At 53.2% G+C, this 24,256-nt stretch overlaps 2 protein-coding genes across 3 annotated transcripts in view; one reads left to right on the forward strand and one right to left on the reverse strand.

The window, feature by feature from the left end:
- LOC122421245 (interferon-inducible GTPase 5-like) overlaps nt 1–1,774 on the forward strand; it is a 3,500-nt gene extending 1,726 nt beyond the window's left edge. Inside the window, exon 3 of the mRNA XM_043437118.1 lies at nt 1,659–1,774. Within this exon, the coding sequence (XP_043293053.1) occupies nt 1,659–1,774 (116 nt within the window). The remainder of the gene's footprint in view (nt 1–1,658) is intronic.
- Nucleotides 1,767–23,401, reverse strand: SMG9 (SMG9 nonsense mediated mRNA decay factor). 2 transcript variants are annotated; one of them, XM_043436736.1, is made up of 15 exons: nt 23,078–23,311; nt 19,840–20,191; nt 19,604–19,759; nt 17,178–17,252; nt 16,820–17,084; nt 16,626–16,723; nt 13,679–13,791; nt 10,363–10,474; nt 8,144–8,239; nt 7,651–7,736; nt 5,043–5,149; nt 4,244–4,351; nt 3,923–4,051; nt 3,500–3,644; nt 1,767–2,276 (listed from the first exon to the last, which is right to left on the reverse strand). In XM_043436736.1, exons 3-15 carry the CDS (start codon nt 19,751–19,753, stop codon nt 2,198–2,200), a joined length of 1,563 nt encoding a protein of 520 aa, XP_043292671.1. In that variant the 5' UTR covers nt 19,754–19,759; nt 19,840–20,191; nt 23,078–23,311; the 3' UTR covers nt 1,767–2,197. The 2 variants fall into 2 exon arrangements, with proteins under 2 accessions (XP_043292671.1, XP_043292670.1); XM_043436735.1 differs by lacking the exon at nt 19,840–20,191 and having other exon boundaries at nt 23,078–23,401.
- Nucleotides 23,402–24,256: the final 855 nt, after the last annotated feature.

A 24,256-nucleotide genomic window follows, 5' to 3' on the forward strand; every position in this document is an offset into this window, starting at 1 on the left:
GGGGAGGGGACAGGCACGGGCATGCTAAGTTGTGTGACAAGGCAGGGAAAAAGCCAGTTGCCTGGCAGGGGAGGGCAGTCAGGAGGGTGTCCACCACGCAGGTCGGGGGGGTGGGATGAGACAAAAGATTCAGAAGCATTTCTGTAAGAGGGCAGTGAACAGTTCAGTAATCTTGGGGGTCCCAAAGGAGGTCCCGCCTAAGGTCTTGGGCAGTGTGTGGCAAGGCCAGAGCCTGCCCTGGGCCTCGTACCCCTTAGATTTTCGGCCAGACCTGCTGTGAGTCTGCGTCTTCCAGCCAGACTTGCTGAGTCTGCAGACTCCCCACTTTCGGCCAGACCTGCTCTGAGGCCAGAGGTTTGCTTTCTTCCCTGTCCCCCCACCTTCTTCAGGCTTCCCAGGTGGCTCAGACGGTAAAGAATCCGCCTGCAATGCAGGAGATCTGGGTTTGATCCCTGGGTCGGTGGGGGGTGGGGAAGATTCCCTGAAGAAGGAAGGGCATGGCAACCCACTCCAGTATTCTTGCCTGGAGAATTCCATGGACAGAGGAGCCTGGCAGGCTACAGCCCATGGGGCCGCAGAGAGTCAGACAAGACTGTGCAACTATCGCTTCAATTCACCCTCTTCAGTTGTACCCTTTTCTCCAAAGACCAGTCCCCCTGGGGTTGCCATGACCTGCACACCAGGACTGTATACAGGATATGCCCAAGGGCAAGAAGCCAGGGAGACCAAAGTGCCATGGGGGGTGGATTGGGCAGACCAGCTCAAGCTTCTTAGACCGGAACCAAGTGCCCTACTGAAGGGTGGAGCGGCATCACTGGAGGGTCAGGACTAGTTTGGGATTAGGGTGTGGTGACCAGACCAATTCCGAGTATTTTGAGAAACAATGAACTAGGATGGTGCACTGTACTTAACTGAGTCGGGGAGGGCATACTATAATGAACTGACTGGTGTAAAATTGAGGGTTAGGTTCTGGATTTGAAGGGAGGGGGCCATTTTTCAAAGAGTATATATATATATATATACACACACATACATATATATATAGGGGAAGCCATCATGTCTAAAGGTTAATAACGTATAAGTATTTGACAAGGGCAGCACCTGTTTTGACTAAGGGGAAGGGCAGTTGGCCCTCTGTATTGGAGGGTTCCACATGTTAGGATTCAACCACTCTTGAATTGAAAATAGTGGGGTGGGGGGGGGAAACCTGGAAAGTTCAAAAAGCAAAACTTGACTTTACCAAGTGCTGGCAACTATTTACATACAATTTACCTTGTATTTACATTTATTAGCACTGGTACTGGATTAGCTGTTTTAAGCGGTCTAGAAGATGACTTAGGTAGATGGGAGGATATAAGCACATGCTATGCTATCTAACCTAAGCGACTTGAGCAGCCACGATTTGGGGATCTTCGGGGTCCTGGAACCAATCCCTTGTGGACACTGAGTGACTCTGTATGGTATTTAACTAGGGACCTGTCCTACTTTTTAACGTACTGAATTAGGCACTGCGTTTAGCTAGGCCATATCACCAAAGGCAGGCACCATCTTCAAGAGAACAGATGAAATGCGAGGGCCCTGCACGTTCTCCATGACACACACAGACGGGAGGCTGTACTTGCTGACAACTCTGACCTACAGTGGACGTGTCCCCACAGGAAGTTCAATGGAAGGCCACGGCTCCCCTGCCCCCAAGGGGTGGAACCAGAAATTTCAGGGCTTCCCAGGACCGCACGCTGGGGAGGAAGAGGAGCACGAGAACAGACTTGCGTGACTGTGTTTATTCCAACCACCAGACGCTCCGATGAAGAGCTCCCAGACGCTGCCTCACCTTCCAGGCAGGAGCCTGGAGTCAGGGCAGAGGGACCTGCTGCTCTGGTCCCTGCAGAGGGAGGCTGGCTTGCAGCAGGGCTTCCTGGTGACCTCGCAGGCTCCTCCCACTGCTTGGCCCTGGGGGCTAAGGATGGACTGCTCTGCCCAGCTACAGGGCTGGATCTCAGTCGCCCCCTGAACAACGCTCCCTGGAGGGTAGGGGCCTGGCCCTGGACCCCTCGTGTCTCTGGACGAGGAAGTCGCAGTCCCTCGTCCATCAGGCCTGCTGCCCTTCTCCACCCTGTGGGGGGAGAATGTGGGAGCCCGTCACCACCCACCGGGGGCCCGGAAGGGGGTTTTCTGTGTGACATTCCTCCCCTTGGCCTCAGGCCAGCAGGCGGCTGTACTCTGCCAGGGCGGAGGACTTCTTCACCCCGTCCCAGATCCGGGCGGCATAGTGGAACCTGTGAGGGAAGGTCGAGAGTCAGTGCTGCCCTGACTGCAGGCCCTGCACGACCGACCCCATCGCCTGGGATGTGGGGAATGTGAGGTGGCCCAAGCTCCTCACCTCCCCAGGGGAAAGCGAGGCTGAAGTCCACAAGCCCCCAGCTGTGAGCCCAAACTGCTTCCCACTCCCCTCAGTGCTGGCCTTTGTGGGTATGGGTCTATCTCTTCAGCCCCCCCGAGTCTTGTGATGATCAGAAACGTCTTTTGTTGTCATTAGTCTCTAAGTTGTGTCCGACTCTTGTGACCCCATGGACTAGACTGGCAGGCTCCTCTGTCCATGGGATTTCCCAGGCAAGAATACTGGAGTGGGTTGCCGTTTCCTCCTCCAGGGGATCTTCCTGGCCCAGGGACTGAGCCTGAGTCTCCTGCATTGGCAGGTGTGTGCTTTCCCACTGAGCCACCAGGGAAGCCCCTCAGGAACGTCCAGCAGCAGCATAACCGTACCACCACCCCAGTTCTCTCCTCCCTGCTGGGTCCTGCTTCACACCAACAAGAGGGGCAGACCGCCGATCCCCGAGGCCCTGCACCCTGAGTGGCGTCCTGCTGTGTCCGCACTCCCTGCCCCTTCTGCCCACAGCCGACTGGACAGAACTGGGGAAGCCAAGCTAAAGCTACTTCTCAAGTTCTTGTTTCTCTTGGAAACGAGGCAGTCCTAGATCTGTGGGCTATGGACATAGAAAGTCACGTAGAGTCAAGGCTGGGGAGGTGGTGCAGGGCTCTGTGAGGGCAGATGGAGAAAGCCCGAGGGCAGAGGTGGGAAAGTGGGGGGGACGATGGGACCCGCGAGCCACGGGAGCTGGAGAACGCAGCTCCCGTGGTTCCTGACGGCTTTCTGCTTTCCTCTCCGGTGCTGCTATGCTTTCTGCACTGAGGGTCTTACAATCAATCCTTGAACCTGACCAGGCACACTGGTCCTACTCCTTGCAGTCAAGTGACACCTAATTACAGATATGTGACCTCACTACACAACACTTCCTTTCTTTGAGCCTAACCCTCCCCACTAGCAAAACGGGTAACGAGACCTACATACTACCGGCTCATAAGGATTCAAAATCACAGGGAACAGCAACAAGACGGGGGGATCAACGTTCCAGGACAGGTGCTGAGGTGTGGAGAGATCCCCGAGACCCTCGACATGGGGCCCCTCACACGGACCCCTCCCTCTGCCGAGCACGCTTACCAGTTCTTCTCGGTGAGGATCGTGTGCGACAGCTGCGGCCGGGCCATGGACATCACCTGGCTCCGAAGCTTGCTCACCAAGGACTGGAAGCTGGGGTGGCCTCGGTACCCAGGGAGCAGGGAGAAGAGGGGGCTGGAACCAGGTCCTGGAAAATTAGAGGTTAGGAGGGGAGGAGGGAGCCTGCCAAGAGAGGGCCGGCCTCCCCATCAACAGCGTCCTGGCCTCCCAGGAGCACCTCTGAGTTCAGCCTCAGTGCAGGTCCCCCCATTCTTCTACGACTTGGAAACACACTCCCAAGAAAGGGTCTGAGCAACTCATGGACAGGCCTATGTCTCTGCTCAGACCAGGAAGAGTCTCTCTCACCCTCAAACCAGGACAGCCCGTGTCACCCCATGGCCCGATCCCCTCGAGGGGGAACCCTACCTGCGCGAGGCGGGGTTTCACTCTCTGTCTCGCTGTCCATGAAGGGCATCAGGAACAGATTGACCTCAGAGTCCAGGAAGTCAGGCGGGAGCCCAGGGAAGACATTGCACTGCAACATGGACAGAGTACCTGGCGGAGAGAACCATGAGAGGCTGCAGGCACCAGGGCTAGGGGGCGGGGAGGGAGGTCTGTGCTGGGTGGTCAAGTTGGGGTCAGGGGACCATGTCTGACCTTCCTCCCAAGTCTGGGGGCAGGGCCATGGGACTGGATTGGGAGCTAGGGGGCCACAGGCCAGCTTGGGAGCAGCCGGGAGACCCTCACCCTTGTACCGCAGGTGGGAGTGGGCCATGAGCTGGTCGATCATCAGGTGCATCTGCCGTAGCTTGCGGGGACAGAAGTCCTCCCGGCGAGCTTTGTTCTGTAGGAAGACTTGGGGGGGGGGGGTTGTTGCGGGGGAGGTGGAGCCTGTGAGGCAGCTGGTGCTGCTCCATGGGGACTCCCCTCCTCACTCCAAAGACCCGCCCTGACCCAGAGTTCAGATCACGGGTAAGTATCACGGGTAAGTATCAACCAGGCCCCTATGCTGGTTGATGCTGGGGACCCAGAAAAATGAGTTAGATCTGGCTTCTGCACTCAGGAAGGCCCCAGTCTGATGGAAAAGATGAAGAGTAGGTGGGCACGTGATCAGGACTGAGCCGGAAAGACCAGGGGCCAGGCCAGGCGGAAGAATGGGGAAGAGCCTGTCTGGGGCGTCATAAATGAGCCAGATCTTTGCAGGAGAGCAGGGCAGGGACAGAGTGGGCCAAGGACATGTGTGCAGGGGCCCCAGGCAGGACGGCCAGGGTGCAGGGCGCCACTCGGGCCAACTTGACACTTACTCCCTGAGCCCCAGGCCAGGGATCCAGATATGGGAAGACTAAGGTCCTGACCCCGTGAGGTTCCCATTCTGATTGAGGAGCCGAAGTTGGCCTTGGGGGCCGTGCCCTTGATACCTGAGGGGGCCTTCAGAGGCAGTGGCAGACAATCCTGATGCCTCCTCAGGGCTCTCTCGGGCGCTCCTCCCAGCGCCCCTTTCCCCAGCGCGCTCCGGGTTTCCGCCCCTCACCCCCCATCCGCTCACCCAGGTGGGGGTAGTACTCGGCGCCTTCGTCGGAGCCTGACGAGCTGCTGGACTCGTGGCTGGGAGATGGGGTGGAGGGTTTCACCATCTCTGCTGTCTGGAGGAACCTGGGGGTTTGGGTGAGAGGTTGGCGCTCCAGCACCAGCCCCCCTGTATCCCACTGTCTGGGGAAGGAGGGGGCTCCCTTTGCAGATCTGATTAAAGCGAGAGCCACGGTGGGAAAAAGCACCACACAGACATCATGTTCCTCACACAATTTTAGGGAATCCAGAGACAACCCTTAGACACCAATTCATGGACCTATATCAACATGCTATGTATTTTTTAACGAATTCATGCCATCCAGAAGAAGACTTTATTTTTAGAGTTTTGGACTCACAGCAAAATTGAGTGGAAAGTACAGAGATTTCCCATAGATTGCCTGCCCCACCCCCTGATGACCCTCCACTGTCACCCAAAGCCCATGATTTACATGTGGGTTCACTCCTGCTGTTTGTCTGTTCTGTGGGTTTTGACAAAAAAAAAAATAAATAAAATCATGTGAGCACACCACAGAGTATCACACTGAGTAGTTTCGCGGGCCCTAAATTGTCTCTGCTCCCCTCTCCCCTCCCAGTCCTGGCAGCCACTGATGTTTTCACTGGTCTCCATAGTTTGCCTTTTTCAGAATGTCACAGAGTTGGAATCGTACAGTATGAAGCCTTTTCAAACTGGCTTCTTTCACTTAATTATATGCATTTGAAGCTTCTGCATGTCTTTCATGGCATGACAGTGCATCTCTTTTCAACACTAAATAATGTGGTTAGACAGCATCACTAACTCAAGGGACACGCATTTGAGCAAACTCCAGGAGACAGTGGAGGACAGAGGAGCTTGGTGCGGTGCAGTCTGTGGGGTCACAGAGAGTCAGACACGACTGAGCGGCTGAACAACATGTGGATGTGCTACAACTTACGGATCCATTTATCTACTGAACGGCATCCTGGCTGCCCCCAGTTTTGGCAATTAGGAATAAAGCCGTGCAGGTTTTTGCATCAATAGAAGTTCTCAGTTTATACAATTTTAAAGGAAATTTTCCCAAACATACGTCAATAAAAGTAAATAAAATAAACCCATTACCTGAGATAAGAGATAATGGGGTCTGATTAACTCTGGCTATTCTCCTCATGCAGACATACGCAAATATGTTGCTCACAATTTCCAGTGATTCACTCACTCTGGGAAGTCCACCTTGAAGACACTGACTTAAAACTGAGGCTTTGCGTGGGCCAGGTCAGCCCACAACGCACCCCCTACCCCACCAAGAATGTGAACTTCCCAGGGCAGCCTGTGTTATCTGTTCAAGCACATCTGTATCCCCAGGGCAAAGGACAGCGACTGGCCTAAACAACGTCCAATACACTTGTTCCCTGAACAAACCAACAGACAATGGTGGGAGGAGGGGATGTTTCCGAATGAAGCCACTTAGATCTGGTCATGTCAGCTAGCTCTCCCAACAAGTTGTTTTTTAACTGTTGGCCAGACCCTCAGCCTATCTCCAGCCCCAGAGTCGTTAGCACACACATTAAGCTCCTACTTGTCAACATCTTACTATGTACCAGGTACTGTGCTGAACGCTTTACATTCTTTAACTCACTTCATCGCTGGACACCATTTGCTTACAAGGAACTGTGGAAAAAGCAACCACCGCCTAACAAGGACGAGGATTCAAACCCAGGGCTGCCTGACTCTGGGGACATCTGCTGCCTTCAGCTTGGCTCTCCCTCCCTGTGAGCTCCCGTTCCTTCCATCTGTCTGTCTGGGCCTTGAGCCCAGGGCTGCTGGCCAACCCACAGCTACCTCCTGGGACCTACGGATGGGAGCCAGTCCTATCCGGGGGCATTTCTGGAACCTCCAGCTGCTTTAGGCAGCACTCCTGCCAGATCCTGGCTCCTTCCCTTCCCAGCCCAGCAGGGTACTTCGGGGACAGCACCCGTGCCTGGAGGAGATGAACCACGAGGCTCGAAGAACCAGACGTGCCAGCTCCTCAGCACGCTGTTCATTCAACAAACTAGGGTTAAACGTCCACCTTGTGCCAGGCAATGTGCAAGGCACTGGGACTTACATTCTGATGAGGGAGAAGGACCATAAAGAAGGCTTTGTCATCGATGCAAAGAAGCACACGGCAGGGTCACAGGAGACTCAGTAGGTCAGGGGAGGCCTCGGGTCGACCTCAAGGACATGGGGTGGGGGGGCTGGCACCCGAGGAGAGTGTTTCTGGCCGAGGGATGAGGAGTGCAGAGGTTCAAGGTAGCAGGAGGAACAGCTATGGGGCCACGATACCCTTGATGGAAGAAGTGAGGGACGTGGTGGGAAAGGTCAACACGGTGACCGGGACCACATCACACTGGACCTTGTAAACCACGCAGGGGAAGGACTTCAGATTTTACTGGGAGTGACAAGCGCAGTCTACGTGTGTGCACTGAAAGAGAAGTCAGTGGCAGTGACGCTCTCTGGCTTATATTTTCAAAGGGCCCCCTTGGCTGCTGTGTGGGAGTGGTTAGAGCTGGGCAGATCGCTGAGTCTGGGGGCCCGTCCTTCAGCTGGCTCACCCCCCACAGTTCCTCACCTGTACAGACTGAGGTCCGTGAACCAGTCCTGGACGACTATCACCACGTGGCAGACTGTGAAGAGGAAGGCGGCGATCTGGAGTGACTGAGGGGGGCAGGAAGGGACAACAGAGTTGAAGGTCCCCAGGGTCCAGAATGGGGTCCCTGATCTCAGGACTCAGCTGAGGGGGCCACAGGAAAAGGGCCTCTGAGCCTATAAGCACCTACTGTGCGCCCAGAAGCACCTACTTTGTGTCCAGACTGCACTGGTACTTCCCTTCCAGGCTGCCCCTAGGTCGAGCCAGATGGCAATGATCAGCCCCTGGTCATACAGGCGGATGTGGAGGCTCAAGGGGGGCGTTACTTTCCGAGGGGCACAGTCAGACCTGGCTCTTGGTGCCATCCTCTCCCACCAGCTCTCGGGGTACCCAGGGCTCTTTGCAAATAGAATTGGCCAACCCACAGCCATGAGCTCTCTGCCCCAGGTCTCCAGGCCTGGCTTGGTCCCCTCACCTGCATCTCAACGTAGGTGTGGGGCAGGTTGTACTCTGGAGGCAGCTTGCGGTCATTGTTGATGAGGTGGTCCAAGATGGAGGGGCTCAGGATGGGCTGGGGTAGGAAGAGAGAGGATTGTCAGGGTGGTAGTAGGGATCCCAGGAGACACAGTCACCCAGGTTCCACTTGGTGATGGCAAGTACACCATCTCTCAGGACAAAGTAAGTTTGGAAACACAGGCAGCTTCCTTCTAATTAGTACAGAGCTAGTCAGCGAGAGGAGGTGAAAGAAAAAAGTCTCAAAGCAGTTTCCCTTTCCCCAGCTCTTGCAAATCCCCACTGCTCTCAAGTGTCGCCTGCCCTAGAAGAATGCTTCCAGGGCTAATAAATCTAACATCTACATGAATGAGTCATGTCCCTACAACACCCTTGTTTTGTTGTTTCAAATGCCTTCAAAATTTCACTAAGATAATTACTTAGGTCAAATAACCATGATTAATGTGAAGACTGGTGAGGATTTTAAAAGCAGCATCAGTGGGTGTGCAAAAATTAGCGGTGAGCTTATCACCTCTTCTTAAAGGAACATTCCATTTAGAAAAACAAGAGCCTAAATCAGCGGCTGGGCTATCTATTTCTTATTGCACTTGGTGGAATCCTTCAAGAAAGAGGTTTTCCCAAGGGCTCACTTTCTAAAACTTAACTCAAACACCACAGTGTTTAGATCTTAACTTCTGTTCTGCTCCATGGAGGTCCTGGCCCCACCCACAGCCATTTCACTGTGTCTCTGAGTGCTGGTGATCCTAGCACACAGGTCTCACCCCATATTTGTGCAAGGTTTCCCACTCTCCCGTCATCCATGTGTACGGCGGCCAGAACTCTGTTCCACTAACATCCCTTGAGCACCAGCTGTGGGCCAGGCCTCTCCCTGAGGAGCTGCAGGCAGTGGGGGAGCCAGTATATTACACGAGAACCAGACTGTGGTCAGTCACAAGCAGGGCTGGGACGGCCACATGGGCACCAGGGGGCGCTCAGAAGCGGCGGCTCTTGGGAGGAGGCACTTGCCCCCGAGGAGTCTTCAGGGAGAAGGCAGTGGCCAGGGAACAGAGCAGGGGGAGAGAGTGTGTTCTCATGGTGCCAGTCCTGACGGCCAACAGGACTGAGAACCCAGTTCCTGCCAGGCCCTGACAGGACTTCCCTTGCGTTCACTCACTGATGCCTCACAGAAACCCCCTGAAGGAGGTAACGCTGTTTATCCTGCTTCAGAAAACTAAGGAATGGCAATGTTAAGCAACTTGGCTGATGTCGCGCAGCTCGGGAGAGAGCTCGTGGTGCGGCGGAGGGAGGCCAGCCACACGGGCCCTGGATGCCAGGCTGAGGAACGGGGAACCCGGAGGAGCTGAGGAAAGCTGCCGGGCATCACAGGACAGGCCGGCTCCCGTGACACTCAGGTGCCTGAAGTTTTCCCACGTGCTGGCTCCTGGGCCCAGCACACTGCCTGGACTGGTCCACTGACTCCCTGAAACCCTCCTATGAAGCTGAAAACAACTATCAACCCCATTCACAGATGAACAAACTGAGGTGTCTGGGGGAGGTTAAAACTTAAAGTCACCCAACTGGTAAGAATTAAAGGTCAGATCTGGCTTCAGACTGACTCCAGGGCCCCCACTTTTAACCAACAGGCTACAGCAGAGGTCTCCAACCCCCGGGGGAACCAGGCCACAGAGCCGGAGGTGAGCCGTAGGCAACTGAATGAAGCTTCATCTGTCTCTACGGCCGCTTTCTGCTATGTGCATTACCGCCTGAGCTCCACCTTCTGTCAGATCAGCAGCAGCATAAACTCTCATAGGAGCGCAAATCCTACTGTGAACCTCACATGCGAGGGTCTAGGTTGTGAGCTCCTTATGAGAAATCATCCCCAAACCATTCCCCCGACCACCCAGTCTGTGCAAAAATTGTCTTCCACGAAACTGATCCCCAATGCCAAAAAGGCTGGGGAGCACTGAGTTACAAGATTCTTTAGGCGCCTCTGCACACAACGGATGGGAGGGGAGAGGGATGAAATCTGACAAGAAGAGACTAAGGGCCAAGAAGAGACATAACTTGCCCAAAGGCACAAGCATGTCCACGGCTTGGCCGGAGCCACGGGGAACCCAAGCAAAGTTGTGGCTAAGACGCTTTCAGGGAAGGAGCTTAACATGGCATGCTGCGGGGTGGGGTGGGGTGGGTGGGGGCCGGCACCTGTGTGTCCAGGAAAACAATCCGCTCTTGGGTAATAAAGAAGTCGATGCCACTGGTCTGGTTGCCCCCTCGCTCCTTCATTTCGGCACTCTGGGCCCGGAAAACATACGCCCTGCGGAGGAGCAGGTGGGGTCATGAAGAGGTCAGGTTCTTGGCCTCTGCCGCCTCCAGAGTGAGGCCGTGAGTGCCTGTGGGACTTGATCCCCCACCCGCCTGCAAAGCGTTCCATCCGTGGCCCTGCTGTCTGGGTGCTACGTTTTATATCATGTGACTTCACCCCAACCCATAAGTAGACCTGTGAATTCTCAACAAAATTACTAGACTGAGGTGTTTAAGAGCAGGGACTCTCCCAGGCTGCCTGGATGCAAACCCGAGCTCTGCCTCTTGCTGGCTGTGGCTTTGGGCAAGTTCCTTAATCTTTTTTCTCCGTTTCCTCGTCTATAAAACGGGGACAGTAGTCTCAACCTCTCAGGGTGACTGTGAGGTTAACATACGTAAGCCCTTAGAAGAGTGGCTGACACACGGCAATATAAAATTGCCAGCTCTTCATTACCAAGTGTGCCCGCCATACGCCAGGCACAGGACACACAGACCTGAAAACTCTCCACCCCACAGGGAGAGGATGTGGGTGTCTCGGTGCCTAGTTCCTGCCCTGACTGGAATGCTTTCCCTGCTCCCCTCCTCCAAGTCTGCTTGCTCTCAAATGTCTCCCGGACCACCCGATTTAAAACAGTAACCTGGCTCCAACGCCGCCGCCCTATAACCCTTCCCCGTTCAGTTACCATCTAACGTGCTTGTTTACCATCCCCTCCATTAAAATGCAAGCTCCAAAAATAATAATAATAATAATAATAAAATAAAATGCAAGCTCCACAAGGACAGGGATTTCTGCCAGTTTTTGTTTATTGCTGTAGTCCCAATGGGGAGAACAGGGCCTGGCCCATGGAAAGTGCCTAGTAAATACTGATTGAATTGAAGTGAAGCAGGGAGACCAGTTAGGAGACTCCCGGCCTCCTCCAGGGAAGGTGGCAGTGGCCTGGGCCAGGAGATGGGTGTGGAGGAGGAGAGGAGCGGATGAATTCTCAAGGTTCTGACTCTGTGAGACCCCATGGACTATAGCCTGCCAGCCTCCTCTGTCCATGGGATTCTCCAGGCAAGAATACTGGAGTGGGTTGCCATTTCCTTCTCCAGGGGATCGTCCTGACCCAGGAATCAGGGGTCTCCTGCATTGCAGGCAGATTCTTTACTGTCTAAGCCTATTCTCAAGATAATTAGGGGTAAAACTTATGAGATCTGGACTTCTTTTGTGATCCACTGGTGAGACTCTGCCCTTCCAATGCAGGGGGCACAATCACTGGTTGGGGAATGAAGGTTCCACATGTGTGGTGTGACAAAAAAAAAAAATCCCAAACAAAAAAATGTAAGTATCTCCAAAAGATACACAACACCCTAATCCTCACTGCCGCGTTGTTTACAATAGCATAAGACCTCAAAGAGATACACATACCCCAATATTCATTGCAGCACTGTTCACAAAAGCCTAAGACACAGAAACAACCTAAATGACCGCCAACAGAGAGACGGATAAAGAAGACACTGTGCATATATACAATGGAATATCACTCAGCCACAAGAGAGTGAAATGACGCCATTTGCAGCAACATGGACGGACCTAGAGAGTGTCACACTGACTGAAGGCAGTCAGACAGAGAAGCAGAAACACTGCGTGGCAGTCTTTAAATGTAGCATCGAAAAGCCAATGATACACATGAACTCACAAACAGAAAGAGACTCACAGACTTAGAAAACGAACTGATGCTTGCAGGGGGAAGGGACAGTTAGGGCGTTTGGGGTTAGCATGTGCACACTGCTATACTTGTAACAGGCGATCAACAAGGACCTACTGTACAGCACGCGGAGCCCTGCTCGGTGTTGTGCGGCAGCCCACACTGCACGGGAGGGGGTTTGGGGAGAATGAATACATGTGCATGCACGGCTGAGTCTCTTTGCTGTTCACCTAAAACTAACAACATTGTTAATTGGCTATACCCCAATACAAAATAAAAAGTTTTAAAAAACCTTATGAGATCTGATGACCGAAGTTGGTAACAATGTCTACCACACCACAGGCTGAGCTGCCTCAGAAAGACATGTCAGGCTGATAGGAGTCTAGCTGAGGACTCTGAGCCAAGAGTTGGGGGTGGAAGCTGAGATGGAAGGAATGCCAGCCAAGAGAGCTGCAGCTGTGCCAGATCGGAGCTGACGTCGTGAGCGAGAGGAGCAGGATGGAGCCCGCCGGGAGGCAGAGCACCCGCAGCTCTGGGTCTGGGGATGTGTGTTCTCACCACAGGGAAACTTAACCCGTTCTGGGGTTCCCTCGGGCCCCTCTGAGATCTGCTGGGAACTATGGAGCCTTTCCCTAGAAGAAAAGCCTGGCTGTAGACGTGTGTAAAATCCTACATACACCATTGGAGGGTTCATGGACCCCTGAGGCCCGTCCATGGAGTCCACAGCAAAATCACTGGTTTCATAAAAAACCAGACCCCCATTTTTTCATAGAAATCCCCAATGGCCACTACTTCTGCTCACCCCCATCTTGATTCTTCCTGAATTCAGACTGTCTATATCCCCTACTCTGTTCCTGATGATCCCTGCCTTTCTTTCTTCCTTGCCCTCAGTTTGGAGCCCTATTTCCTAAACTCCCCCCTCCCCCACATCCTCCCCCACGACTCCATCCTCTACTCCACCTTCACAACCATACCCCACCCTCCCTAACAAGGCAGGAAAGAGGTTAGTCTAGAAGCCACACCCTTCTTCCGGGTCTCTTCCCTCACTCTTGATTTCCAGGCCAAAACAGCCACATCCTGGGAGCATTTGCCCTGTGCCAGGTTCATGTTAAAGTTTGCCTTCCCAATCTTGTCTCACCCTCCGAAAATTTACTTGACAGATGAGGAAGTGAGACACCAAGAGGTGAAGGTGCTTGCCCGAGGTCAGCCAGCCAGCGCAGGGCTCAGACCAAGGTGGACCTAAACCCAGACTTAATGAATGGGCCATCCCCGTTCCTGGCTGGCCCTGCACCATTTTCTGGAGTAAGGCAGGGAGGGAGGGAGGGAGGAACAGGACTGGTTTCCTTGGAGCTGCATGCGAGTGTGGTCCAGCTCGTCATCATCCTCCTCTGACACAGACACTGAGGTTAAGGGAGGGGAAGTAACTTCCAAAAGTCCTTTACTGATGCCACTTGCAACACCCCGGCTGATAAAGGTGGGTGTCCACCTCCCCCACAGCCTTCCACACCCCTACCCAATGCCCCCCTCACCTCTGGTCCTCCTCCGGAGTGTTGGCTGACAACAACGACATGACCATGGACTTGCCCGTCCCCTGCAGGCCCAGGACACCAACCACCAGGACATCGGTCTGATCCAACAGGTACTGTGGGAAGATGACGGAATGCAACCCTCATAAATCTGCCCATTGCTTACGTGGGAGATGGGGGCCCTACAGACTTCCGTGACTCCCCACTGCCTTGTCAGATATAAAAGAAAAGTGTTTATGGCCCCAAATCCCCTCATCGGGCACAGAAACTCTATGTGTAGTGGTAGTGGAGGGACACATGGAATGTTCCTGCTGCAAAGAACAGCATTTGTGAGAGCTCCAAAGTAGACAAGAGCCTGTCTGGTCGAGAAGCTAACAGGAAGTCAGTGTGGCTGGAGCACAGTGGAAAAGGGGCACCTGACTTTGGGGATGGGAAGGGAGAGGCTCAGGAACAAAAGGACAGGTGGAAGACAGAACTGGGTAACTGCAGGCCACTGGAGTGACACCTGGGAAGCCCTGGGCTTCAGGAAAGCTGGGAAAACTGGCAAAGCATGAGAAAGGGAGCAGCAAGCAGGAAGGGGAGCCGGGCGGATCCTGGCTCTTGTCTGTGGGATTTAAGAGTCCTGTGGAGACACTGAAGCAACCTAGATGCCCAACAGCAGACGAATGGATAAAGCAGCTGTGGTACATATACACTATGGAATATTACTCAGCCACTAAAAAGAATTCATTTGAATCAGTTCTAATGAGATGGATGAAACTGGAGCCCATTATACAGAGTGAAGTAAGCCAGAAAGATAAAGACCAATACAGTATACTAACACATATATATGGAATTTAAAAAGATGGTAACGATAACCCTATATGCAAAACAGAAAAAGAGACACAGATGTACAGAACAGACTTTTAGACTCTGTGGGAGAAGGCAAGGGTGGGATGTTCTGAGAGAATAGCATTGAAACAAGTATACTATCAAAGGTGAAACATCACCAGCCCAGGTTGGATGCATGAGACAAGTGCTCAGGGCTGGTGCACTGGGAAGACCCAGAGGGATGGGATGAAGAGGGAGGCGGGAACGGGGATCGGGATGGGGAACACATGTAAATCCATGGCTGACTCATGTCAATGTATGGCAAAAACCACTACAATATTGTAAAGTAATTAGCCTCCAACTAATAGAAATAAATGGAAAAATAAAAAAAAGATTAACAAGTTAAAAAAAAAAGAGTCCTGTGGAGTCTGGAGACCTTTGACTCTGGGCTGCCAGCAATGCTGACTTTCAACACCAGGGGGTGTGAGAGACACTCCTCAAGGAAGACAGTCATGCCCTCCATGTGGCTATTGCACCGCAGAATCACCTGGAGAGCTCTAAAAAAAAAAAAAAATATAATCTTGGGCCAAACCCTGGACCCATCAAAGAAGAATATCAAAGGCTAGCATTATTCAATATGGTAGATGCTGACCACATGTGACCACTTAAGTTTAATTAAAATGAAACAAAACTACAAATTTAGTCCTTCAGTTATGTGAGCCATATTTGGGGATTTGTGGGTAAGCGCTCAATAGCAGGGCCTGGACAGTAATCTTTTTTTTTTTTTTTCCCATGCCGCAGTTGATATCAACATGAGAGTGGACCCAAAAAGGCAGCAGGGGCCAGGGAACAGATGGCCTGGCACGCTGTCCTACTCAGGCCAAGCTGGGAAGGAGAGGGGGCTCACCTGGGAGAATCTGAGCAGAGAAGTGATGTGTCAGGTCACGGGGGAAACACATCAGAAGAAGGGAAATAAAGGCTGGGACACTGAAGTAGGTATGACAACCAGGAGTGTGAGGTGTGAACTGGGGGGGGGCTCCTAGGATGCAGCGGGGAACCTCGGAGGGTTGACGCTCAACCCAGTTCCCACTGGTCCAGCACCGGGCTCGACCAACCAGGAGAAGGACTGATGCAGGCCCTGGAGGCTGCCCTGCTGTGGGATTGGGGAGGAGGGACCAGGGACTCTGTGGTGCTAGCGGAGCCCTCTTGGCCAACCAGTATCAAAGTATTTCAGTAACTGAACCACCAGCACAGCTGAGCCATTGAGATTCCGCCCAGCTAGGTGAAAACTCTCTCATCCCTTCCCTCTCACCGCTGCGTGGACGTGTTCAGTTGTTTCTGACTCTTTATGACCCCAACAAAGGTCCATCTAGTCAAGGCTATCGTTTTTCCAGTGGTCATGTATGGATGTGAGAGTTGGACTGTGAAGAAAGCTGAGCACTGAAGAACTGATGCTTTTGAACTGCGATGTTGGAGAAGACTCTTGAGAGTCCCTTGGATTGCAAGGAGATCCAACCAGTCCATCCTAAAGGAGATCAGTCCTGGGTGTTCATTGGAAGGACTGATGTTGAAGCTGATACTCCAGTACTTTGGCCACCTGATGTGAAGAGCTGACTCACTGGAAAAGACCCTGATGCTGGAAAAGATTGAGGGCAGGAGGAGAAGAGGACGACAGAGGATGAGATGGTTGGGTGGCATCATTGACTCGATGGACATGGGTTTGGGTGGACTCCGGGAGTTGGTGACGGACAGGGAGGCCTGGCGTGCTGAGATTCATGGTGTTGCAAAGAGTCGGACACGACTGAGCGACTGAACTGAACTGAATGACCCCATGGAGTGTAGCCTGCCAGACTCCTCTTTCCCTGGAATTTTCCAGGCAAGAATACTGGATTGGATTGCCATTTCCTTCTCCAGGGGATCTTCCCGACCCAGGGATGGAACCTGAGTCTTCTGTCTCCTGCATTGGCTGGCAGGTTCTTCACCAGCTGAGCCACTGGGGAACCCCTCTCACTGCTGCCACTGCCCAAAAGCCGTTGAGGCTGGTGTTGCCTGCCAAGAGGGTGAAAGTGGAGGGCACCGGGGAGGGGAGGGTGGAACCCAGAGAAGCTCGAGCAGGGAGAGTTGCCCAGCCCCCCAGTACCTCAATGGCACTGTCGCACCAATTCATCTGGTCATCCACCAACTTGATGCTGTGCTTCATGCGCTCTGGGGGCAGCAGTTTGGCCTGGCCCACGACAGCTGCAGGCGAGAGAAAGCAGGAGACAGAGGACATGCTGAGGTTCTGTGCGAGGGGGTGTCGGCTCCCAACCAGATCCCAGCCGGCCCCCAACTCACGGTCCATGGCTGCTGGGGCGGCAGTGCCCATGCCCCGGTTCTGGATCTGGTACACAGGCTGTGTGGGCCTCTGCCCCTCCTTCTCCCCCTTGGGTGGCACGGGGGCCGCCGGGGGCGGTGGGGCAGTGCCCTCGGGGGTTGAGGCACTCGTTGTGGCCGCCGGCCCTTTCCCCTCCTCCCGGGGCTTCATGAGCACAATGGGCTTCTCCAGAGGGGCCGGGGCAGGCGGGGCAGCAGGGGCTGCTGGAGGCAGGGGCTGCTTTGACTGCGGGAGCGAGAAGGTGCTGGTCAGTGGGAGAGATCCTTGCCCTGGCTACTCCCAGCCTCCCCTTCCAACGAAAGAGTCTGCCCTGCTCACCCGCTCTGCTGGAGGTTTTGAGAGGATGATGGGGGTTTTCTGCATGACCGCCGTACTGGTCTCTTCGCTGCCATCCTGTGGTGAGGGAGGGCAGTTACTCAGGAATGACGCCCTGGACACTCCGTGAAGTGCCAAGTGCCACTCTAAATGCCTTCAGACATGAACCCCTCCTATCCTAGATAGCGCTGTCAGAGAGGTACCTTGAGCCCCAAGTATCGAATGAAGTAACTGAGATCCAGAGAGGTTAACTGGCTCGCCCAAGGTCACACAGCCATTAAGTGGCAGAGCCAAGTCCCAGTCTGGATCTGGCTCCAGAACCACGCTGCCAGATGCTCTGCTGGACGAGCCTGGGTGGGAGGAGCTGGGCCTCAGGAGAGGGAACTGCGTTCAACTTGGCCCTGGCTTTTGTTGGTTGTATGGACTTGGACCAGGAACCACCCTCACTTAGGCCTGTGTGCTCATCTGGCGAATGGGGACAGGAATTCCTTCCTCACAGGACTGTTAAGAGGCTGAGAGTAGACAGGACTCCCCAGCCATCCACGTGGCATCAGGCACGCGGCAGGAGCAAGCTGCCTAGAGCTGCTATCTGATAGCTGTGCAGTCCCCTTCTCCCCAGACCCGCGAGCTGACTCCCACGCCTTGCCCTCTTCCGGCCTCTGACTCACCCCTAATCCGTCTAAGAAAGGGGAGAGACCTGGGTTAGAGTCCTGTTCCTTCTTGGCTGCCCTGAGTAACCTCGGGAGGGTCTAGACCCCTCACTGGGTCTGTTTCTTCACCCACATACTGAGGACACATTTAAAGCCTGCTCACTCACTGGCCTACGACAGACAAACCAAAGGATACCAAGTGCTTTGGAAAGAACAGGTGAGGGGGATGTCCCTGGGGGACCAGTGGTTAAGAATCTGCCTTCCAATGCAGGGAACGTAGGTTTGATCCGTGGTCGGCAACTAAACCCAAATGCTGCAACTATGGAGCCCTTGGGCTTTCAAGACTGCACGCCACAAGGAAAGATCCCGTATGTTGCAACTAAGACCTGATGCAGCCAAGTAATTAAATAAACAAACAAATACATGAATATTAAAATAAAAAAGAGGCGAGGGTGGAGAGATGATGATGGATTGGAGATATAGTCAGGAGGCACCTTGTACAGCAACTGGTGCAGGGAGGGTGGGGGTGGGGAGTGTCCAGGATGAGGCCTGATGGGCTGTCAGTGATCCTGAGAGGAAGAGAAATGGCAGGAAGACACTGGGGTCAGCGGGAGATGTGGAGACTGTGAGGAGTCCACTGGCCAGTTAGCAGGCTGCCGGGGCCAAGCAGCGAAGTCAGAGTCACAGACCAGAGATCTGGGAGTTGCCTGTTCAAGGACTGAAGCTGAAAGTGCAGGAAGATGGTAACGCTCCCCAGAAGGATGCATGTAGAAGGGAGACTGTTGTTCTCACTTATGCTGAGACCCAAGGGAAGGAGCAAGAGCCAAGCTCACTGTGAAGAAATTTCCTTCGTATCTACCATTTTATGGCTCAAAAACTGTCCCAACTGTTACCTTCTTCCACCTCCCCACAAACAGCCCTCAGAGGTGGACAGGGCGCTGGAGAAAGAACCCGGGGGTGTGGGTTCTGGCAATGAGAGGAGCAGGGTGGGATGGGGCCCAGGCCGAAGTTCCCAAGTCCTGATTCCCAGGACAGGACAGTCTCTAGAGTGGGCACGAAGGTGCTATGCCCTAGGCTCTCTTGGATTTGGGTTCGAGTCCTGGCCCCAAAGGTTATTGACCTGTGACTTTGGGGGTGTCCCTTCCCCTCTGAGACTCATTTCCTCCTTAGAGACAATCAGGTCAAATGTAGGCTCCACTTCACAGGGCAGCTGCAGAAGTTCAGGAAGAACCACGGACGGAAAGCACTCTGCACAGCGCCAGCACACGGCTCAGCGAACACAAACGGCCGCTGTGATTACACAACCCTGCAAGACAGGAGCTCTGGCACCTCTCAGCTCCAACTCCAACGCCAATCTCCCTCAGTGAGATCCAAAGTGCTTCCCAAGGCCAAGCAGGTCCCACAGGGCCTGGCCCCAGTGACCTCTGACCTCATCTTCTATGGCTTTCCCTTTTTCATCCATGCAGCCACTGGTGCCCCCAGGCTCCTCTTTGAACACACCAGATAAAGGCCTCAGGGCGTTCACACTGGTTGTTTTCCTGTTTTCAAGGCTCTTCACTCAGACTCTGTCAGGGCTTGTCCTCTCACCTCAGGTCTCTGCTCACGAGTCAGCTCTTCAAAGATGCTTCCTCTGACCACTTCATCTAAGACATCCCTTTATCATTCTCTGAGGACCGTTTGTCTTGTCCACAGATACCTCCCTGGCACACGGCAGGCGCTCAATAAACCTTTGTGGAATGAATGGACGCATGAATGCCGCCCTTGGACCCAGATACTCACCCGTCTCTCTCTTTCCCAGGGTGCAATGTAGTCCCTCTCCCGACCTCCGGGCCCGGAGAGATTCTGGGGGCCGCCAGGGCCCGGCTCTTTCCAGCGCCGCCGCCTCTCTATCCCATAGAGTCCCGGTTGACTGTGCCCAGACTCAGACATGGTCACCTGTGGGGAGAATGAGGTTGCGGGGAGAATGAGGTTGACTCCAGGGTGAAGAGAGTCTCTCCTCACTCTATCTGGCTTACCCTGGACTATAAGAAAGCACATCCTTTCAAGAGAGCTCTATGGCTGCGGCAGGGACCGTCAGTGGGCTCCAATATCCATTCTTCACCTCTTTCAAAGAAATAAAACCCACAGTTCTGAGCTGGGTACATGGTTATCCAGGATACACTTCTCAGGCTGGTCTACAGTTAGCTGTGGCCATGTGACTAAGTTCTTTCTGGTCAACAGTATGACACTAGAAGTGTGTTTTGGCAGCATTGGGAAACTTTTCTTCACAGATGCTGGCACACGCCTTTTATCCCCTTCTCCTCCTAGCTGAAAGGAATGTGGGTGTGGAGGCTGGAGCTCAAGCAGCTATTTTGTCCTGTGAGGCAACTGAATGGAAAGAAGGCACGACAGAACAAAACACAAGGTTTGGAGATTCCCTATTAACCTTAAATTGAATATTAACCTTAAATTGGCTATCTCTGGATGCAGAGACAAATAATATCCCCTTCTTTCTCTTGTAGCCAAAACTATTCCCAACTACGAATCACTTTGCTCAGCATAAATAATAACACATAGCAGCAGGGTCACATAAAAATGGGATATTGTTGTTGTTTAGTTGCTCAGTTGTGCTGGACTCTTCTGTGACTCCATGGACTGTAGCCCACCAGGCTCCTTCATCCTTGGGATTTCCCAGGCAGGAATACTGGAGTGGATTACCATTTAATTCTCCAGGGGATCTTCCTGACCCAGAGATTGAATCCTCATCTCCTGCATTGGAGGCAGGTTCTTTACCACTATGGCACCAGGGAAGCCCCCAAAATGGGACATACTCTTTCTGAAAGTGTAGCAAATCCTATTCAAACATATTTGTAACATGACTCCCAGTTTGACAGCTACTCTTCTGATAAGCCAATAGTGGCATGTGTTTGGGGGGTGTGGGGGCTCCATTTTCATCTGGTGTCCCTCTTTCAGTGTGTTTACCTTCCATTTCTGATGGTCTGCCATCCCTCAAACTCCAAGCTCTCACCAGGGTTTAATCTAAGACATAAAATATATGGTTACCTCCATGAGCCACTCTCTACCCCTGGTGGCTCACATGGTAAAGCGTCTGCCTGCAATGCAGGAGACCTGCGTTTGATCCCTGGGTTGGGAAGATCCCCTCGAGAAGGAGATGGCAACCCACTCCAGTACTCTTGCCTGGAAAATCCCACGGACGGAGGAGCCTGGTAGGCTATGGTCCATGGGGTCGAAAGAGTCAGACACGACTGAGCGACTTCACTTTCTTTCTTTTATCGGTCCCTAGGGAGTTTATCCAGCTGTTTACACCTCATTCCAGGGAAATCTGAGTATGTCTCTTGGCAGGACTATGAGGCGAACTGCTATAGCTCACAGGGCCACAGGTGGTCTGTCTTATGTTTTGGGGAATAGTTTTATTGAAATACAGCCACATCTATCAACTTATAAACTGTCTACGGCTGGCTTCTTGATACAATGGCAGAGCAGTCGAGAGAGACTGCTGAGTCTAAAATAACTACCCTCTGGACCTTTATAGAAAAAGTATGCTGACCTTTGCTTAGCTCTTAGGTGCCTTCGAATCATTCTATGAATCGCTCCACCTCCTACCCCATTACACAGTGACATTAAGAGGTCCCTGTGTGAGACACTTTCGCTAGAACGGAAATAACTGTTTACTGGATGCAGGAGTAATTTTGCTAGCTAGTAATTTTGTCTAGCTCCTCTCCCACTGCTTTACATGACCTCTTCCCCAGCCACAAACTAGGTGGAAGACTGCATTCTGAGACAAAGGAGGGCAAGGCCAGTTTAAAGATGCTTATGGAAACTGATTCAGCACTTAAATGACTGTTTACAGTCATGGAGAGTCCCCTCTGAAATTGGGACTCCTCCCTCCTGTGCAATTAAGGGTCTGTTTACACTTTATCCTGGAGACCTTCCCAGCACTTAAGTGTCTTGTTTTCTTGTCTCAACGGGGGTTCTGCCTGAGCAGCAAGGTGTCTGTTTACAAATCCATAAGGACCCTCTTCCCATGCATGTTCTCTTGGGAACTTACACAGTATTTGAGTGGATTCTACAGCCCTGATGGGGAGTTCCCCAGAATTTAAGAGTTCACCTACAAGCATTTTGGGGACTCGCAACATTGTCTCTAGGCTCCTCTGGGGACTCTGCTGCTAAGTCGCTTCAGTCTTGTCTGACTCTGTGCGACCCCATAGACGGCAGCCCACCAGGTTCCCCCGCCCCTGGGATTCTCCAGGCAAGAACACTGGAGTGGGTTGCCATTTCCTTCTCCAATGCATGAAAGTGAAAAGTGAAAGTGAAATCGCTCAGTCCTGTGGGACTCTTCCAGACCCCATGGACTGCAGCCTACCAGGCTCCTCTGTCCATGGGATTTTCCAGGCAAGAGTACGGGAGTGGGGTGCCATTGCCTTCTCCGCTGGGGACTCTACCACCCCAGAAAAGTATAAAGGCAGTCTAGTGCTTATTTACAGGACTCTTAAGGCGACCTCCCAGAAATTAAGAGCCTAATTAAATGAAGGCTCTTTGGGGAGCTTCCTCAGTACTTAGGCATCTCTTAACACGCCCCTTTTGGGGGATCTCCCAGAATCAAAGTGTCTATATGCAAGTTGTCTGGGGAGTCTCTCAATTCCTAACCCCGCATTTATGGTACAAAGCACCACCCCCATCCCAGCACTTGAGTCTATTCACACTTTTTCTAAAAGACTCTCTAACAATTACATATATATGTACAGTCTTTTATATGGGGGCTCCCCTGGAACTTGAGTATAGAATGTTTTACTCAGGGGACGTCCTCATAATTATGAATCTGTTTAGAAGCCACCCACGGGAGAACCCCAGAACTTAAATTTCTATTTACACAGTGTCTGTTGTCATTTGGAAGGCAAAAGTCGAGGATCCGTTTGTAGGCCCTCTACGAGTGTCCCCAGGACTTAAGTTTCTCTTTGCACGTTATTAAAGGGATTTCGCAGTACTCGGCCGCTAGTTTACAGGCCCTCACTATTAATGGCCCCCCAGAACTGAAACTGCTATATACATATCATCTGTCTCCTCTCCACCGAACTCCCGCCAACCCAGCATTTGATGGGTCGCTTTACTGAGTACTGAGTTTACTGAGTTTCACACAGCCGTCCGGCGTCGGAGCAACCAGTTAGCGGTCGAGGAAGGGGCGGGCCCCGAAACACGCCCCACGCCCCGCCCCCGTAGGGGCGCTCGCCTCGAGCGGACACGCGGGCCTCTTACCTAAGGCGGCTGCTGATTGGTTCCTGGGGTGCAGCGGGCTCTCCGAGATGGGGTAGGGTAGGGGTGAGCAGGGTCCACCAGAAGCCACCGGCCTGTAAATGGAGTCTGGGGGCCCAGGAGCGTCGCAGGAGAGAATTAGGAGAACCGGTACCGGCCAACCCAGGACAGGTCAGGGCATCCCGGAAGCAGCACCGAAGGAAGGCCAGCCGGAGGGAGGAACAGCTGGATGAAATATCGCGAGGCCAAACTGAAATCAGGTCTCGCGGGCTGCCGACCCTACGCATGCGCCGCGGGCTGGGCGCGCGAGAATCGAGCGTGAGCGCCAGACTGAGCATGCGTCGATGGAGGTGGTTGGCCTCAACAGGCTCGCGGATTCTGCTTTAGTGCGCGTGCGCGTCGCAGGGAGCATGCGTAGGCTTGCGGAGACGTTGGGGCTGCGTGGGGGTGGCGCTAGAGACTTTAGGTTCGAGTCGTTCCTCAGTAGTGTCGGCGAGACGCTGTGAGCTGAGACAGCAAGGGAGAATTTAAGTGTCCTGGACTGACTAAGTGTTGAGAACATAGGAGTGAATCAGACCTGGCACATACGCTGGAAGGGATCCCGGCCTGTGGAAAGAGACAGTTGGGAAATCAAATCACTTAGGAAAGGGCGCGGTTCTTGAAGGGCGGGCAAGGATATTCCAGGCGAGGGAACCTGGGGAGAAAGGTCCAGCCAGGCTGGCTTGGACTCCTGGAGTTCCACTGGGGAGGAGGCAGCAGACATGGGCAGGTCAGATCCTGAGGGATTCGAAACGCGGACTGGTGAGAAAAAGACCATCGTATTAAACCCTTCGCGAGCCACGGTGGAGGAGGAATAGTGCTAAAGGTCGAAAATTAAAACGCCTGCCTGCGGAGCCCAGTGCGCGCCAAAAATGAATGCCAGGCAGAGCGCGGTCTGCAGAGGGCGCGTGCGCAGTCAGTCCAAAGGGCTCCGCGACTTAGCTGGAGCAGATGGTTATCCATGAGAACGATAGATGCTTCAAGAGAAGAAAGAAGTGTATGTGTATTCATAGCTACGTAGATGAGTGGGGGATTTACCCCTTTTCAGGCAAAAATTCTATTTGGACAGGGAATACATGTACTTTTTTACAAAATTCGAGCAGCCCGTGGGGTACACGAGAAAAGTCTTTATCCACGCTGGTT

This window comes from Cervus canadensis, chromosome 18, assembly GCF_019320065.1.
Source record: "Cervus canadensis isolate Bull #8, Minnesota chromosome 18, ASM1932006v1, whole genome shotgun sequence".
NCBI classification, from domain to species: domain Eukaryota; kingdom Metazoa; phylum Chordata; class Mammalia; order Artiodactyla; family Cervidae; genus Cervus; species Cervus canadensis.